This window comes from Macaca mulatta, chromosome 7 (genome assembly GCF_049350105.2).
Source record: "Macaca mulatta isolate MMU2019108-1 chromosome 7, T2T-MMU8v2.0, whole genome shotgun sequence".
NCBI classification, from domain to species: Eukaryota; Metazoa; Chordata; class Mammalia; order Primates; family Cercopithecidae; genus Macaca; species Macaca mulatta.
Window position 1 is genome coordinate 10409070 of NC_133412.1, and position 16275 is coordinate 10425344.

General features: G+C 42.5%; 1 protein-coding gene across 1 annotated transcript; it reads right to left on the bottom strand.

Annotated features, from left to right (window-relative positions):
• Nucleotides 1-4923: 4923 nt before the first annotated feature.
• On the bottom strand, nucleotides 4924-15917 carry TMCO5B (transmembrane and coiled-coil domains 5B). Its single transcript, XM_077938643.1, has 9 exons — nucleotides 15831-15917; nucleotides 14939-14983; nucleotides 14125-14274; nucleotides 13330-13380; nucleotides 12613-12681; nucleotides 10948-11104; nucleotides 9878-9942; nucleotides 5335-5410; nucleotides 4924-5079 (listed from the first exon to the last, which is right to left on the bottom strand). The coding sequence occupies exons 2-5, from the start codon at nucleotides 14974-14976 to the stop codon at nucleotides 12615-12617; spliced, it is 306 nt and encodes a 101-aa protein (XP_077794769.1). The 5' UTR covers nucleotides 14977-14983; nucleotides 15831-15917; the 3' UTR covers nucleotides 4924-5079; nucleotides 5335-5410; nucleotides 9878-9942; nucleotides 10948-11104; nucleotides 12613-12614.
• Nucleotides 15918-16275: the final 358 nt, after the last annotated feature.

Sequence of the window (16275 nt, forward strand, 5' to 3'; positions counted from 1 at the left end):
TGGGAATGTTCATTTTGGAGAACAGAAGGCTGTTCAATTTTAGTGTCTAAAATATGAAGGAGGCAGTCATTTTTCTGTAGCACTTTATAAAATAGAACTAAGATTAATTAGTAGATAAAAGCAAAGGAAAAGAAAACTTGTGTTGGTTGAATACCACTACATGCTGCTTGTGCTAGGTGCTTTACATTCTTTTATTAAAACCTTTCGGAAACAGATGGATATTTTGGGAGTGGTGAGCTCCCTGTGACTGGTAATCAGAGTCCCAGCTCAGCACTACTCATTTAAAGCAGTGGCAGCCAGGCGTGATGGCTCATGACTGTAATCCCAGTAGTTTGGGAGGCTGAGGTGGGAGGATCATTTAAGGCCAGGAGTTCAAGACCAGCCTGGGCAGCAGGGAGACCCCCGTCTCTAGTCTCTACACAAAATGGAAAAAAATTAGCTGGGCATGGTGGCGCGTACCTGTGGTCCCCGCTACTCAGGAGGCTGAGGCAAGAGAATCATTTGAACCTGGCGGGGTGGAGGTTGCAGTGAGCTGAGATCACGCCACTGCATTCCAGCCTTGGCAACAGAGTGAGATTCCGCCTCAAAAATGAAATGAAATGAAATGAAACGAAATAAAATAAAAATAAAATAAAATAAAATAAAAAATAGAGATGGGGTCCCATTATGTTGCCCAGGCTGGTCTCAAACTCCTGAGCTTAAGAGATCCTCCCTGCTTAGGAGGCTGAGGTGGGAGCATTGCTTGGGCCTGGGAGGTTGAGGATGCAGTGAGCTGTGGTCACGCCACTACACTTCAACCTGGGTGACAGAACAAGGCTTTGTCTCTCTCTCTCTCTCCCTCTCTCTCTCTCTCTATGTGTATATATATATTCTCTCTCTCTCTATATATATATAATATATAGTATATTATATGTAAGTATAGTATATATAGAGTATATAGCATATACTATATGTATCTATTTTTTATATATATATATATTTTGTTTGTTTGTTTTTTAAAGCAGCAGCCATCCCTCTTCTGCCTCCAAGATTTAAGAATGCCATTCAGGCCTTTCTGAAGCCAGCATCCTATTGGAGGCAGGCTCTCTGGGGGCAGCAAAGGCTACTGTGTGTCAACAATGTGCACTTCTAGCGGTTTCAAGGTTTCAAATCCCCACTAGATGGCTGACTGTAAGTGAGGGGCTACCTAGTCCATACTAGCCCAAGCTGCTGCTCTCTAGCCAGCCTTGAATGTTGGGATAGGCTCATGTCTGTCTAGGGTTGTGCAGGAAGGGCTAGGTGGTAGAGAGCCTGAGTGTTCTACGAGTCGATGAAGAATTGTGTGACAGGATGGGAATGGGATACTTCTCTTGGCCAGCCACAGCCATTCTTCTCACATCCACCTGTAGTCTTAGAGTCACCCAAGCACTGAAGCCCTTCGGCCTAGGACATGTTCTGGCCAGTGGACAGTGTATCAGCCAGGGTCCTGTCCTAGCAGAACCAGAATTCAACTTGAAGGATTCCAATGAAGAGAGTTTAATGAAGGGACCGTTACAGAAGTGTGAGCTGGGACTCTGCAAAGGAACCTCAGCATCACGGGCACCCTCCAACCTCAAGACCATGTCTTTGCTGACTCTTTATCTACCACTGGCTGAATCCTTCGTCTCGCTCCGGTCTTTGTTATAATGCCACTCTCTCAAAGAACACTGTGACTGCTCCTCCTCAGCATTCCCTCCTCCCCACTGAACTTTGTTATATCACTTAACATCATCCAATATTTGCATATTTAATTATGTGTTTACTGTCTGCCTCTATCCACTAGAATGTGAGCAGAGATTTTTGTCTGTTGTGTTCATTGCTATATCCCAGCACTTAGAACATTGCCTCGCCCAAGGAAGATGCTCAGTAAGTATTCACTGAATGAATTAATTAATAGATGAATGAAGACTAATTGGACTTATTAGAACACATAGAGAAAATTATCCAATGGTGACATCTGATCCCTCTTTCTTGCTTCAATTTGTTAATCACTCCTTTAGGTGAAGCCACTTGAAATGCAAAAGGCTTTCATTTGGCCACAAGAGGGTGATATTGGCCAGTTTTTCATTTTATAGACACCTTGTTCTGAGACCATTCACTCTCTTCTTCCCCAGACCTCAGAAAGAAAACCTGAGACAGGGCCGTGTCTACAGCCAAAGTAAACATACAATGTTTTCTTCTGCCCGGACGCTTCCAAGTGAAATTCAATTAAAACCTACATCAATAAAGATTTCTAAAGGAGAGAAGGTCACTAGAAAGTAAGAGTGTAGGGAATGTGTAGGCAGAAGAAACAGGCAAAGAAAGGCATCTCCACCACTTTGGTAACCATGGAGATGCCACCAGCAGGCCAGATGACCTCATGTTTTGTGCCACATTCTTCTACTTCCCTTCCCTCTGCACCATCCAGGCTCTGTTTGGCTGTCCCTGCAAAAGTGTGAGCTGTCACAATACAGGGTCTAGGCTCATGGTTCCAATTGTGACCCCCCAAGTGTTCAGGGAAAGAAATACAGTTTACTCAAGGAATCAGTCCCTCTTTTACTGAGTCCTACTTTGTGAAGATATGAGTGAAGGGAACATGTGGGAGGATACAGAAATAAAGGGGCCACCAGCCCCAAGGTCAAGGCACACAATGATGACACTATGAGGCAGAAGTGGACAGGGCAGTATGGGATGCCCAGAGAAGGTGTCGGGAGCATCTGGAAGGCAAGAGAGGCTGTCTTCAGTGAGAAGGGGTCAGAGGCAGCTGTATGGGAGTGAGGACATTTGAACTGGGATTGAAGGATAGGTAGGTACAAATTTGTGTTTGGCTGTATCTCAAGCACTTTCTGGTTTTATACACTGCTTTTAATTGCACTTGAATTTTAGGATAATTTTCTTCTCATTTATGAATGAGTAACCACCTGTTTAAATGAAATAGGTCAGTTTTTTTTCCCACATCTTAATCTTGTAAGACATAGCATAATATAAAATAAAATAAGCTTGTAGGGGAGATAATGTGTTGTTAAAACAGGAGAAGGGGAAATCTTTGTATCCACCCCAGTGGTTCCTAAATTGGGTGCCCTTATGTACATCCCAAAGAGACTGGAGAATCTAACAAATGAACACATTATTATTATTATTATTATTATTATTATTGAGACATCTCACTCTGTCACCCAGGTTGGAGTGCAGTGGCGTGATCTCGGCTCACTGCAACCTCCGCCTCCCCATTTCAAGCAATTCTCCCGCCTCAGCCTCCCGAGTAGCTGGGATTACAGGCATGTGCCACCACGCCCGGGTAAGTATATGATTGTTTAAGTTTTTAAAAATACAGAGCAGAGAATGGAAGTCCTGAGGGGAGTTTTTATTATCTCGCCTTAAGTGCAGCTTTTCTCAACAGCCAAGGGTGGAACCTGCGAATACCTAGTGAGGGGTCCCAGGACTCACAGACGAAATTCACAGACCAACACTGTGGACTCTCGTCAAACATATTTATTTGAAAGAGACACATTCCAGAGGGAAAGCAGGGAAAGAACAAAATGAAAACTCAGATGTCAAGTAGCGGCTCTGAGTCAAAGGCTTCCACATCCTTCCTGGCCATCCCCAACATGGGGCCACAGCCACGGCCCCTCCACTCAGGTGTGGGGTGATGCCCCCAGGTCACCCCAGACTAGTGTGGTAGCGCTTCTTCCACTGCTAGAGTGAGGAAGGGACATGAGACCTTCCTCAGCCTCTCCAAGGTGCCCCTGCTCAGCACCAGGGGCAGGACATCCACGAAAAGATCTGGGTTTATGTACTGCAGATGGAAAAACACATAAGCCAGCAACCTAATGAAGACTAGGGCCATGAAGGTGAGATACTGGAAATGCCTGCAAAGAGATGTTCATTATTTGCATAAGAAAAAAGACAGCCTGAGGTCAAGCAGTGAAAGGCAAACCTCACAGTCATAAATGGCTGGTGAATTGCTTTCTTCAGGCAAAGTTGATAAGGGAAAGTAGGGAATGGGGACACAGGGTAAGAGTAGGGAAGAGGCAAATACAGAAAAAGAGTGATGTCATGGTTAGAAATTGAATACAACCCTCCTGACATTCAGTCCTCCAACAGCATAGTCCTCCTGACATTTTGTAGCTCTAACTTTTCTACATAGAAAAGTTAGAGGTACGAAAGAAGACTTGCCAGGTACTGTGTACAGGACAGGCCTTTCTAGGGTTATCAGAAAATGTTTAGGACCATCACTTGTGAGCCTTGTGTCCAGTGGTTCTTTTCAGGTCCTCTGTAATGGGCAGTTTTAGAATTTGAAATAAGATTTAGCCATCGATGACATTAACATCCAGGAAAAATGATGAGGATTAGCTTTTTCTAAACAGGTGCTAAAACAAACCAATAAAAGGGCTTTCTCTCTCTCTCTTTCTCTGTCTCTGTGTGTGTGTGTGTGTGTGTGTGTGTGTGTGTGTGTGCTTTCTTGTGTGCACTCAAGAAAATCCTACTCTGGCAACAGGTCTAAGACCTTCAACTATTTTGAAATATCGTAAATAGAGGCTTTTTATTAAAGTGCCACTTGAAGCTCTTCAGGGTCAATCTTCTTATTTCAAAAACTAAAAAACCAAAGGCACAGAGAGTTCAAGAATCTTTTTCTAAAATTTCTAAGCCTGAAGATAACTAAGAAAATTAATGCATCCTAAACTTTCTTCCCAACAAGGAATATCACAGAGGAAATCAAGTGCAGGACTTGAAAAATGGAAAGGGGCTATACCTAGGATCATAAGAATGAAAATTAAAAGTTAAATGCAACCTACATCTTTATCCCAAATTTCTCAGAAAGAGCCACACATTTCTCCAGCTATTTATAACTGTTGTTTAACTCTGGTGTTATAATTCTGCACTGAGAAAAGTAAGAATGGTTGGGAGAAATTTGGGGCTGCCTTGTGTATTCTGATCACTGGATGATGTGTTTATCCTTGTTCTTTTGGCCCTCATCAGGTAATGCACAGAGTGAAATGTGGTCTAGGCTAGGTAAAAGCAAGATTCTTCCACTTACTTGTACCAACAGATTCTCTCCTGTTTCTTAATGGTGGTCTTCTCCTGTGGGAAGCAATGAGAAATCACAGCTATGGCTTTTCATGTGTTCACAGGGAGGCAGAAGAGCAGAGGCCCTGGAGTCAGGATGCCTGGGTTTGAATTCTGGCTCTGCCACCTCCTAGCTTCCGTGGTGTGGAGTAGGCACTAAACCTCATTATTTCCTAATTATAGGATTATTAAAAAGAAGGGAAAGAGAGGGAGGACCTAGGAGAGGGAGGGGATAGAGGAAAACCCAGGTTTGGAATAGGAAAAACTTGCCATGTTTCTTTGGGTAGTGTCCACCAAAATTGACCCAGGTTTCACTATTTGAGAGGAGTCATTCTGGGCTTTGGATCTGGGTAAGAGATCAGAGCCAAGAATTAGGTAACGTAATCTGAGAGGCTAATGAAAGGTGCTTTCCTAAGTTATGTGACATCCTAGACTCCTGGTAACATTCACAACGCTCAACATTTAAAATCCATAATTGCTCAACTTATAAAGAACCAGGAAGATGTGATTCATTCTTAAAAGAAAGACAATCAATGAAAACTAAGCTGGATATAACCCTGACGTTGGATTCCAACTGCAGTTTGTGTCTTGGTGGAAGCTCAATGTCAGTTCTGGTCTTATGTCCTGAGTTGGGCTGCTCACACATTGTCCTGAGCATGCATGGTTGGAAAGTCCAGTCAGAGATTCAGGTACAGTTTAGACACAGATTTAGGAACTCCCCATGTCTGACTCTCTACTTTTTCCCCAGGATCTTTGGCTGCCTCAGACTCTCTATTCTCTATTTTGTTACTCCAAAAAGACTATAGGTTTTCTCTGCTGGTGCATCTTACACACCCAGTTTGGTCTTTCTTCAGGCTAGAAGCTATAGAAATGGGGAAATAATGCCCATGATTCTCTTTTTCCAAGTGCCAGATCCCTTCCAGAATCTGCTTGCTTTTATTCACTCGCCAATACCTTCTGTTCATTGTTCATTTGTTTTGCTGTCCTAAGTTTCACTTTCTGCAATAGGATTGAGTCCATTAATGGAAATGCCTATAAATAATACCAGCAAATAATGCCTGCAAATGCTTGCAAATAATTCAATAAAGCAAAAAAAAAAAAAAAAAAAAAAAAAAAAAAAAGAAATAAAAAGTTAAAGACTGAAAAGGAAAAAATACAATTGTTATTATTTATAGTTGAGAAGCTAAAAGAAATTTTTAGAATAAGTGAATTTAGCAAGATTAGTGATACAAGTTCAATATATAGAAACCAATTGTATTTCTATGCACTAACAGTAATCAAAAAATCAAGGATGGGCATGTTGGCTTACACCTGTAATCCTAGCACTTTGGGAGGGAGGCCAAGGCAGGAGGATCGCTTAAGTCTAGGAGTTTGAGACCAGCCTGAGCAACATAGTGGGGCCCTGTCTCTATTTTATTTTATTTTATTATTTTATTTATATTTTTTGAGATGGAGTCTCGCTCTGTCATCCAGGCTGGAGTGCAGTGGCATAATCTCGGCTCACTGCAACCTCCGCCTCCCGGGTTCAAGCAATTCTCCTGCCTAAGCTTCCTGAGTAGCTGGGACTACAGGCATGTGCCACCACACTTGGCTACTTTTTGTTTTGTTTTGTTTTGTGTTTTTAGTAGAGACAGGGTTTCACCATGTTAGTCAGGCTGGTCTCGAACTCCTGACCTGCCTCAGCTTCCCAAAGAGCTGGGATTACAGGCAGAGCCACCACAACCAGCCACCGTCTCTATTTTTTTAAAAAAAAAATTAATAAAGAAAGAAAATTAAATTAACACAGCATTCACAGTAGCATTAAAAATATTAAATACCTAGGAATAAATCTGATGGTAAGTGTATAAGAACACCACACAGAAAACTATAAAACATTATTGTGAGAAATTAAAGATCTAAATAAATAGAGGGATAAAGATGTCATGGTGTGTGAAGCTATTGTTTATTTTAGTCCTGAGTAGCTAGGACTATAGGCACACACAACCATGACCAGCTAATTTGTTTTATTTTTTAGAGATAGTGTCTTGCTATGTTGCCCAGGCTGGTCCCCATCTCCTGGCCTCAGGAGAACCTCCCCTCCTAGCCTCCCAAAACGCTGGCATTACAAGCACAAGCCACAGCACCTGGCCCTGGAAAACTATTGTTTAGATACTAATTATCCTCTCACTTTATCTATAGATTCCATGTAACTCCAATCAACATCTCAGCAAGGTTTTTTGTTTTGGTTTTGGTAGAAGTTGAAAAAACAATTTTAAAATTTATATAGAAATTCAAAGGGCCAAGAAAGCCAAGATAATCATGCAGAATTTAAGCTACCATATCAATACTAATTATAAAGCTGCAGTAATTAGTGTAGTTTTGGCACAAGGATAGAAACAGCAACCAATTGTGCAGAATAAAGCATTCAGAAACACTCACACATATATGGTCACCAGACATAAAATAAGACACTACTGCAAATGCATAATCTCTTCAATAAATGGTGCTGGACCAATTGGATATCCACATAGAAAAAAAAAACCCCACAAATTTTAATCTCTACCTCACACCACAGAAAAGAAAATAAATTCCAAAAGAACATAAACCTGAGTAAAAGGTAAATGATAAAAAATTCTAGGGGAAACCATAGAGAGTAGTTGTATGACCTCAAAAAGGCAGAAAGCAGAAAGAATGGATCGACACATTTCACAGATTAGATTGTTTTCTAAATTAATAACTATTGTTTATCCAAAATGTCATTAAGAAAGTAAAAAAGGAAAGCCACAGAATAGAGTATAATACATACATTTGACAAAGGATCTTATGAAAAAAATAAGGAACTCCTACAGATCAATTAGAAAAAGACTAACAATCTCACAGACGCAGGCAAAAGACATATCACGAAGAGGACATTCAAATTTCCAAACTGTGTGAAAAGCTATAAAACATCATCATTAATCAGCAATAAAATGCACATAAAATATCATTATTATTCAGTAATAAAATGTTTTAAAAATCAAAATTGTACATCACTACACCCTCCTGCCAGAATAGCTAAAATCATAAAGGCTGTAAATACTGAGTGAAAGTAAGGATGAGGAATAACTAGAACTCTTGTACATTTTTTATGGGAGGGGATGTTGGTACAGGCACTTTGGAAAATTGTTCAGCTTATCTAGTAAACCAAAGATGTATATACCCTATGACCTAGAAATTCTATTCCTTGGTATATAACCCAAGAAAAATGAGAGGATACATCCATCAAAAGACATGCACAAGAATGCTTGTAGCAGCATTATTATAAATCTCCAAACTGGAAATAAGCAACATGTTCCTTAACAGTAGAATAGATAAATTGTGCCGTATTTCTATATGTTACATAGAATATAACAGCCATGAAAAAGAACAAATCATGCAGCCTTGTGAGTGAGTCTCAGTGAAAGCTAGACACAATCAAGAACATAATAAATTTACACAAAGTTCAAGAATGCTTTAAAAAGAAAGAGATAGAAGTCAGGCGAATGGTTGCTTTTCCAGGAGTATTGACTGGGAGGACGGAACAGGGAGACTTTTCGGGAACTCAAAATGCTCCATAGCTTGATCTCAGTGGTGGTCTCACGTATAAAAATTCACCAAACTATATAAAATTTGTGCACTTTATGTATATTATATAATGCAATTGAAAAGTATAAATAATCAAAAGGAAAGTGTGACAAGTCCTGAGACATACAGTCTATGGAAAGAAAGTATAAAAGGGCATCACTGGGGCCTCTGGTCAGTCTGGTGGACCTACTACATCCTGGGAAAGGGGACAGTACACACACATAAAGGAATATTTCTTGGCCCCTAGTCCTCTTTTTACTACGTTTCTTACTCTCTGAACATAGCTGCAGATAATTTTCAGGAATGGCATGCAACTGAGGACATGTGAAAAGAACATTAGGGCTGGGCGTGGTGGCTCATGCCTGTAATCCCAGCACTTTGGGAGTCTGAGGCAGGTGGATCACCTGGGATCAGGGGTTCGAGACCAGCCTGGCTAACATGGTGAAATGCTGTTTCTACTAAAAACACAAAAATTAGTTGGGCACGGTGGCACATGCCTGTAATCCCAGCTATTTGGGAGGCTGAGGCAGGGGAATCATTTGAACCTGGGAGGCGGAGGTGCGGTTAACTGAGTTCCCACCGTTGCACTCCAGCCTGGGCGACAAGCGTGAAACTCTGTCTCAAACAAACAACAACAGCAACAACAACAATAATAACAAAAAAAAAAAAAAAAAGAGAGAGAGAGAGCGAGAAGAACATTAAAAAGATACTTTTTTTTTTTGACAGAAAGTCTCACTCTGTTGCCCAGGCTGGAGTGCAGTGGCACGATCTCAGTTCACTGCAACCTCCACCTCCCGAGTTCAAGGGATTCTCATGCCTCAGCCTCCCGAGTAGCTAGGATTACAGGTGGCCACCACCAGGCCTGGCTAATTTTTGTATTTTTTTAGTAGAGACGGGGTTTCACCATGTGGTCAGGATGGTCTCGATCTCCTGACCTCAGGTGATCCACCCGCGTCGGCCTCTCAAAGTGCTGGGATTACAGGCATAAGCCACCGCACCTGGCCAAAAAGAGACTTTTAAAACACCAATTGCTGAGGAAGGCAAGAGGAACGCCTGAATGCTGGTGGTTTTCCAGTCTGAACCATGGAGCGGAGGCTGAAAGAGATGACTTGTTGGAGGCCGTTTACACAGTGACACACGCTGTGCTGAGAAGCACCCCTCCCTTCAAAGACCACCCGGACTGCCGGACTGCCACTGCAGTCCATCAGGGAGGCCATTTTTCTGAACTTACATTTCTTTCTCAAGAAGCAGCGTCTCCTTTTCCTCTTTCATCTTCCTCAGAACTTCCTGGTATTTCTTTCCATGAAGTTAAAAAAAAAAAGTCATAAATGGAAAATGTCCATATTTCATCATGATGTCATTAATAAAAGCATTCTGCTAATTATTTTCCAAACAGTGTACTCATCAGTATGCACACACCAGTGGGGGAGGGGTTCTAATAAAAAATTCAAAGATATTAGTAACCAGAATGGATGTATATGAACAAAAAGAGCTCCCTCCCATTCAGGTCCCTGCTTGTATTCAAATCCCAATTCTGACATTTACTAGCGGTGTTCCCCATTACTAGCTGCGTTCTAACGTCCTGAAACCTCATTATCCCCTTGATCATAACTGTCATGCTCATAGAATTATTGAACAAATTGATTGAGAAAAATACTATATATATGTTGAGTACTTAGCACAGTACTTGGCACAAAGTAAATCCTTAACAAACATCCGTCGTCTTGTTGCTGTTGTATATAGAGCATTTCTCCTAGTGACACATTCCAGCCTAACGAAAAACCAAGGAACCCATGGCCTTGGAGACATTCTGCCTCTACTCGGACTTCTCCTCCAGACGGGTTGTACCTTTATGTAGTAGACCTGGTCCTTACAGAGCTCAGACACAGATTGGTAGTCATGCTCTATCTAAAAAGAAAGAAAATTAACAAACCCCATGAGTCAAATCAGAGCCAAACCCAGCCTCCTGCCTGGGGCCCTACCTGGTGCACTGGCACTTGGCTGGTTACCTAGCAACTCCTGACTTGAAGGAAACAACAATCACATCACAAAGAGGTGATCTCATCGTTAGGCACAGGGTCTGATTTTAAGCAAAGGAAATATTTTGCCCAAGTTGTCATATGCCTGTCGGGTGATATACCAGGCGATGTGGCAAGGCACTTTGGTTTGGAATTCGACAATGGTATTTGACATAGAGGTGTAAGAAATGGTAAAAGCAGGTTTTTAATAGAAGTTTTCTTTCCCTTCAGCTGCAGAAGAATGCATAAGAATCAGAAATTCATTTGCAAGATGTTTTTTTACCTCCCCCTCCCATGCCTCAACAGATCTGTTTCTAAGACCCTTGGGATTCTCTCCCATTCTATCCCAGACAGACCCTCAGTGGAAGAGACACTGCCTCTACCTTGGCCAGCTCCTCCTCTTGCTTTGCACAGGACTCTGTTGACTTCTGTAGTCTTGCCTGTGGAAGACAATGAGTGACAGCAGAAGGTTACTACTAGCATTCTTTTATGGAAGGGAAGTGGGTAATTATCACCATCTCCAGACCAGCAGAGAGCAAGATACTAATGGCTATCATATGTTGAAGACATCTGATAACAATTTAGGATGGGCACTTTTTATTATCCATCCCCTCACCATTTTACAGATAAAGAAACAAAGGCGCAGAGAAGTTAAGTATGCAACTTGTTTAAAAGTTGCAGAGTGGCAGAGCTGACATTTATCCCTCAGTAGGCCAGTGCCCCATTCAGTGAGCCCAGCCATCCTCCTTCCTCCAGGCCTACTGACCAAAAGCTCACAAGCCTCTTCCTCCCACTCATATTTCATAGGGTGTCCTGGCATGTCCTCCGAATCACACAGGAAATAAAAGAGAAACCTGGGCCAGGCGTGGTGGCTCATGCCTGTAATCCCAGCACTTTGGGAGACCGAGGCAGGCAGATTCCTTGAGGTCAGGAGTTTGAGACCACCCTGGCCAACGTGGCAAAACCCCATCTCTACTGAAAATACAAAAATTAGCCAGGTATCGTGGCGTATACCTGTAGCCCCAGCCGCTCAGGAGGCTGAGGCAGGAGAATTGCTTTAACTCCTGGGAAGCAGAGGTTGCAGTGAGCTGAGATCTTGCCACTGCACTCCAGCCTGGATGACAAGAGTGAGACTCCATCTCAAAAAAAAAAAAAAAAAAAAAAAAAAAAAAGAAGAAGAGAGAGAGAGAGAGACAGAGAAACCTGGCTTCTCTTTTTCTGAGAAATGCATAAGACAGTGGGGCTCTTGTACAGTGGGCTCAGTGAAATTGCCACAGTCACCACATACATATGCAGAGAGCTTCCTAATAGGGGTTTCCCCCACTATTGGGTGTCCAGTGTAGTCATTCATTCAACATATATTTATTGGGCGTCTACTATGTGCCAGGCACATAGTTCTAGGCCCCGGGGAAACAAATGAACAACATAGACAACTATTGATGTTCTCCATGGACTTATCTTCTAGCAGAGGAAAAAGATAATAAAATAAATTAAAAACAAAAAAACAAAAAAACAACTTCTTGGGCCTTTGAGCCATGGGTTGGAAAATCAGAAGATCACGACACATCCCTGTATGATTATGGGAGTCAATATTTTCTTCCTATTGAATATCTTATTTGTGTGTCCTTACTTAAGTAATAAACTTCCGGAGGGCAGGTCCCAGTGGACATTCAGAACTTGTGTTTTATTGACTGGTGGAAGATGGGGACTCTGGAGCAGTTCCCTCCACTCTGATCCACTGCAGTCATCTCTGCTCCTAGTGTGACTAGTGATGTCATGAATGCCCCACAGGCCATGGGATTACATACATGGAATAAAGGACACTGACTCATCTCTGATAAGTGCACAAACATAACCAGTACGCCCTAGGGGAGTCCTTGAGAGCAATTTCTCACAGGACCGAGAATTGACACATCTCCCAGAAAATCTGTTTGTTTTTTCTACTCACCCTCATTTCCTCCAGGATCTGCTTTGTGGCTTCTTCTTCAAGGTCAATATTTGTAAATAGCTCTGAAATCTAAAATAGCATTCCAAAAATCATGAACTAAGTGTGGCACACAGACATGAAAATCTGGGACAGTGGCAGAGTAGGGGTCCCAGGCTACAGACGGTGGTTACTAATTCGGGCCCTGGATCGAAGCTTGGCAGAAAAGCATCTCCTTCTCCCTGTGCAGGCTGCCTGACTCCATGTGGGCTGGACAGAGTTGTCTGTTCCCATCGCCCGTGGAAGCAAGGGCACCGCGAGGAGGAGAGGACAGTGAGACAGGGAAGGGAGAAGGGGGCAGAGTGGTGGGAGGAGGGATCAGTCTTTCTCCCTGTACCGCCCTTTAGCCCTCTCACCACAGTCTGTAATGCCCAGAGAACACTTGGCAGCAGCAGTGTGGAGGGAGCATGCCACCCTCGCCAGTTGCCCCCTCTTCTCCAGTCTCTGTGATTAGAGAGTTCTGGAAGATAACTCTTATTGAGATTCCTAAGAAATGAGGCTTGTTTCCAGGGTGGGCTTTGCTGTGTGGAGAACAGCCTTTCCGTTAACTTTTATGTACATATTTTCTCATTCTGAATGTGCCTAGCACCCCTCCTGCACGCCACCCACCAGCCTTTCTCTTGTGAAGACACAATGTTCTTAGGGTCTCTGGGTCCCTAAAAAACCCAGGGCTCCCCTTACCTTTTTCTGAAGCTCCACCACATTCCTGCTGAGGATTGCATTACTTTTTTCCTGTGGGGAAAAAGGAAGTCAAGGGAAGGAAGTTGCTCTGCTGTCATCTCTCCCCCTTCACCAGGTCACTGAAATAGTATCTGGGGATTAGTCTATCAAGTCGGAAAAGTGCACTCTGGCTCACACAGCAGATCTGGGAAGAAAGCCTCTTCGGCACCCATACCCAGTGCTTCATTCCCAGAACACTCTCTTAAACAGCCATGATTTTAGACACAGAAGAATTGAACATGGGATGACTTCCTGGGAAAGAGAGCAGCAGAATGCAAACAAGTTGCATCCAATGGTCCTTTTCTAGACGCCCCCTTACCAGCTTTGCTGTCTCCAATTCCAGCTCCCTCAGGGATTCCTCCTGAGCATCTATGATATAGTTCAACTCCTCCTCCTCTTTGACTTGTTCTAGTGACAAGGCCAGCTCTCTTTCCAGACTGAAAAATATAAAGTCACCCAGGTGTGGATCAGTCCCTAAGGAAGCTGCCAGGGCCCCAGTTTGAGAAACTACTTCCAAAGTCTCAGGAAGCCAGAGTAACTACCAAATGCAATGGCAATAAAATGTCAACCTAATGTGAACACTTAACGCAAAAATCTATCCATGAAGTATTTTGAGGGCACTGTGGTTCATACTTCAGGATTTAAATAACACACCAAGATTCACCATCAAATAAGTGAAACTTCCTTCCACCTTCTGTATCCCAAGGGACCTGCGGGGGAGGAGAGGCCCTTCCCCAGCCAACTGCAAAGCCTTACCTTGGAATAGTTTCTTCTTTCTCTTTAATCTTTCTAAGGAGAACCTGATTCTCCATATCCAGTTTTTGCAGGTCCTTTTCAAGGTCTGAATTCAGGCAGTCAAGGTTCTGTTTTACGGCTTCTAATGATGGTAATTCCATCATCTGGTACCTACAGAAAATCATCTTTATCACCAACCTCAGGACAGGAAAGCATAGGAGCCCTAAGAAGACGCTCTCCTATAATTTCATTTATTCTCTTATCTTCTGTTGTTAATAGGCCTAACCAGCCTTATTTTGTTTTCCATGATAAATTGATTTCTACACTGTTTTGCATAAAGTAAATTCCTGGAGTGGAACCACATTTTAAATTGAAATACTGTAAGTGGCACCCACTAAAACAAATCTTTTATGAAGCAAAAGAAATATTTTTTCTATGAATACTTTAACACACTTGTTTTGAAATATTTTAGATGAAGTATGCAGAATCCAAGCAATACCTCTAAAGCATTTAAAGACCTGCAAGGAAAAGGTTTCTCCTTTTGTTATCTTCTAACCTAGTCAGGCAGGGACACGGGCTGAGTGGAAGCCGGAAGGGAGAGAAATCTTTTTCCTGCAAGACTGATTAGCTGTTTGAGACACTAGAGATCTTTGAAAACCCCATCATTAGTCTGATGAAGAACAGAGAACTGAAGCCAAAGTTTCTTCTCCCTAGGAAGCCTCCCCAGACTTGAGGAGATACGGTCTCACACAGTGGAGCTCTTCCTTACTGGATCGCTGGAGGCTCTTCCCGTGGAGCTTCCTCTACCGAACTCTTTTATTATTCTCTTACTTACACATCATCCAGTGGATGCTGTCCAACGTCTTCCATCATAGCGTTCCTAAAATGTGAACACAAACATCCGTTATGGAAAAGCTCCCAACAGCCAATGCAGTCATTGCCCCAGGAAGGAGCAGGTAAAAGGTAGACCTTGTGTTCAGGCCACACAGAGCCAAGAAGAAACCTAAGCCGCCTACACTCTCACGCTTCCCGGGATCAATTGCAGTATTTCTCACAAGCTAAATTTCAGTCAACCAGATCATATTTTAATTTTAAAATCTCATAAATGAAACCCACTGGAGCACAGCAATCTTTTGGTTTTCAAAATTTTCCACACTTTGGCTCCATTTTCCTTTTCTCACCTACATTTGTCCCGTCACAAGTAAAGTTGCTAAGGGTACTCATGTATGTCTACTGACAAATCCACTGAGTTTCCAACCAAATCTTCAGAGAATCTTTAAAAAATAGTAGAAGAGTTAGAGGGTACCAAAAAGTTGGCTGACTGATTTCTATTAGTTTATTACCACCCTACTTTCGAAAAAGCTCTAGCTATTATAAGTGGAGTTGACCCTGAAACAACGGCAGAAACAGCAGCATGGGCAACAGGATACAACTACTGAAAGGAAGAAACACATGTCAGGCTTTCAGGCACAGCCTATCCTAATCATTGCGCTACACAAGTCCAGGACCAAATCCAGTCTAAGAAAAGCAGAGTACCAAATCTTCTTTCACACTGCATCGTCTCTTCTTTTCTCTTCCTGTTTAAGCTCTTTTATTTTAATTCCCTTTTCAATTTCTTCTCCTGCCTCCTTCTTTTTTTATATTTTAATCACTTTCCCTGGATTTTGCTTTTCTTTCTACAGTCTTTACACACAGCAATGTGGTGTGATGATGCCCTCTGAGCTCACCCTTCTCTTCCCAGTTGAGATTTCTTCTGCTCCCAACAGAGATTTCCAACTGGATGTCAGAACTATCAGAAAGGGCAATGCCTTACTGATAGTAAGCACGCACAGCTGGACCTATTATATAATCTCTGGCTGGGCAGGGCAGCGTGTCATAGTGGGTTGGGTGGGTGAGGGTAAGTAGGGGGGCGGGTGGGGCAGCAACAATCCACCTGTGTCATCGTTGTGGGCACAGTGGGAGCAGAGTTCAGCACTTTAGGACGGTCTAGATCTCTTCTGTAGCAACAATAAGATCTGTGAAACAGATTTCTAGGCACAGTTTAAATCTCTTCCAAAGCAGTAATCAGTTCTATAGAACATATTTCATTTTTCCAAATCTCTAGGCCTAATGGTACTTGTGATCACTTTCATTTCTCTTCTGTGATCTCTGTGTGGCATGTGTACAAATTGC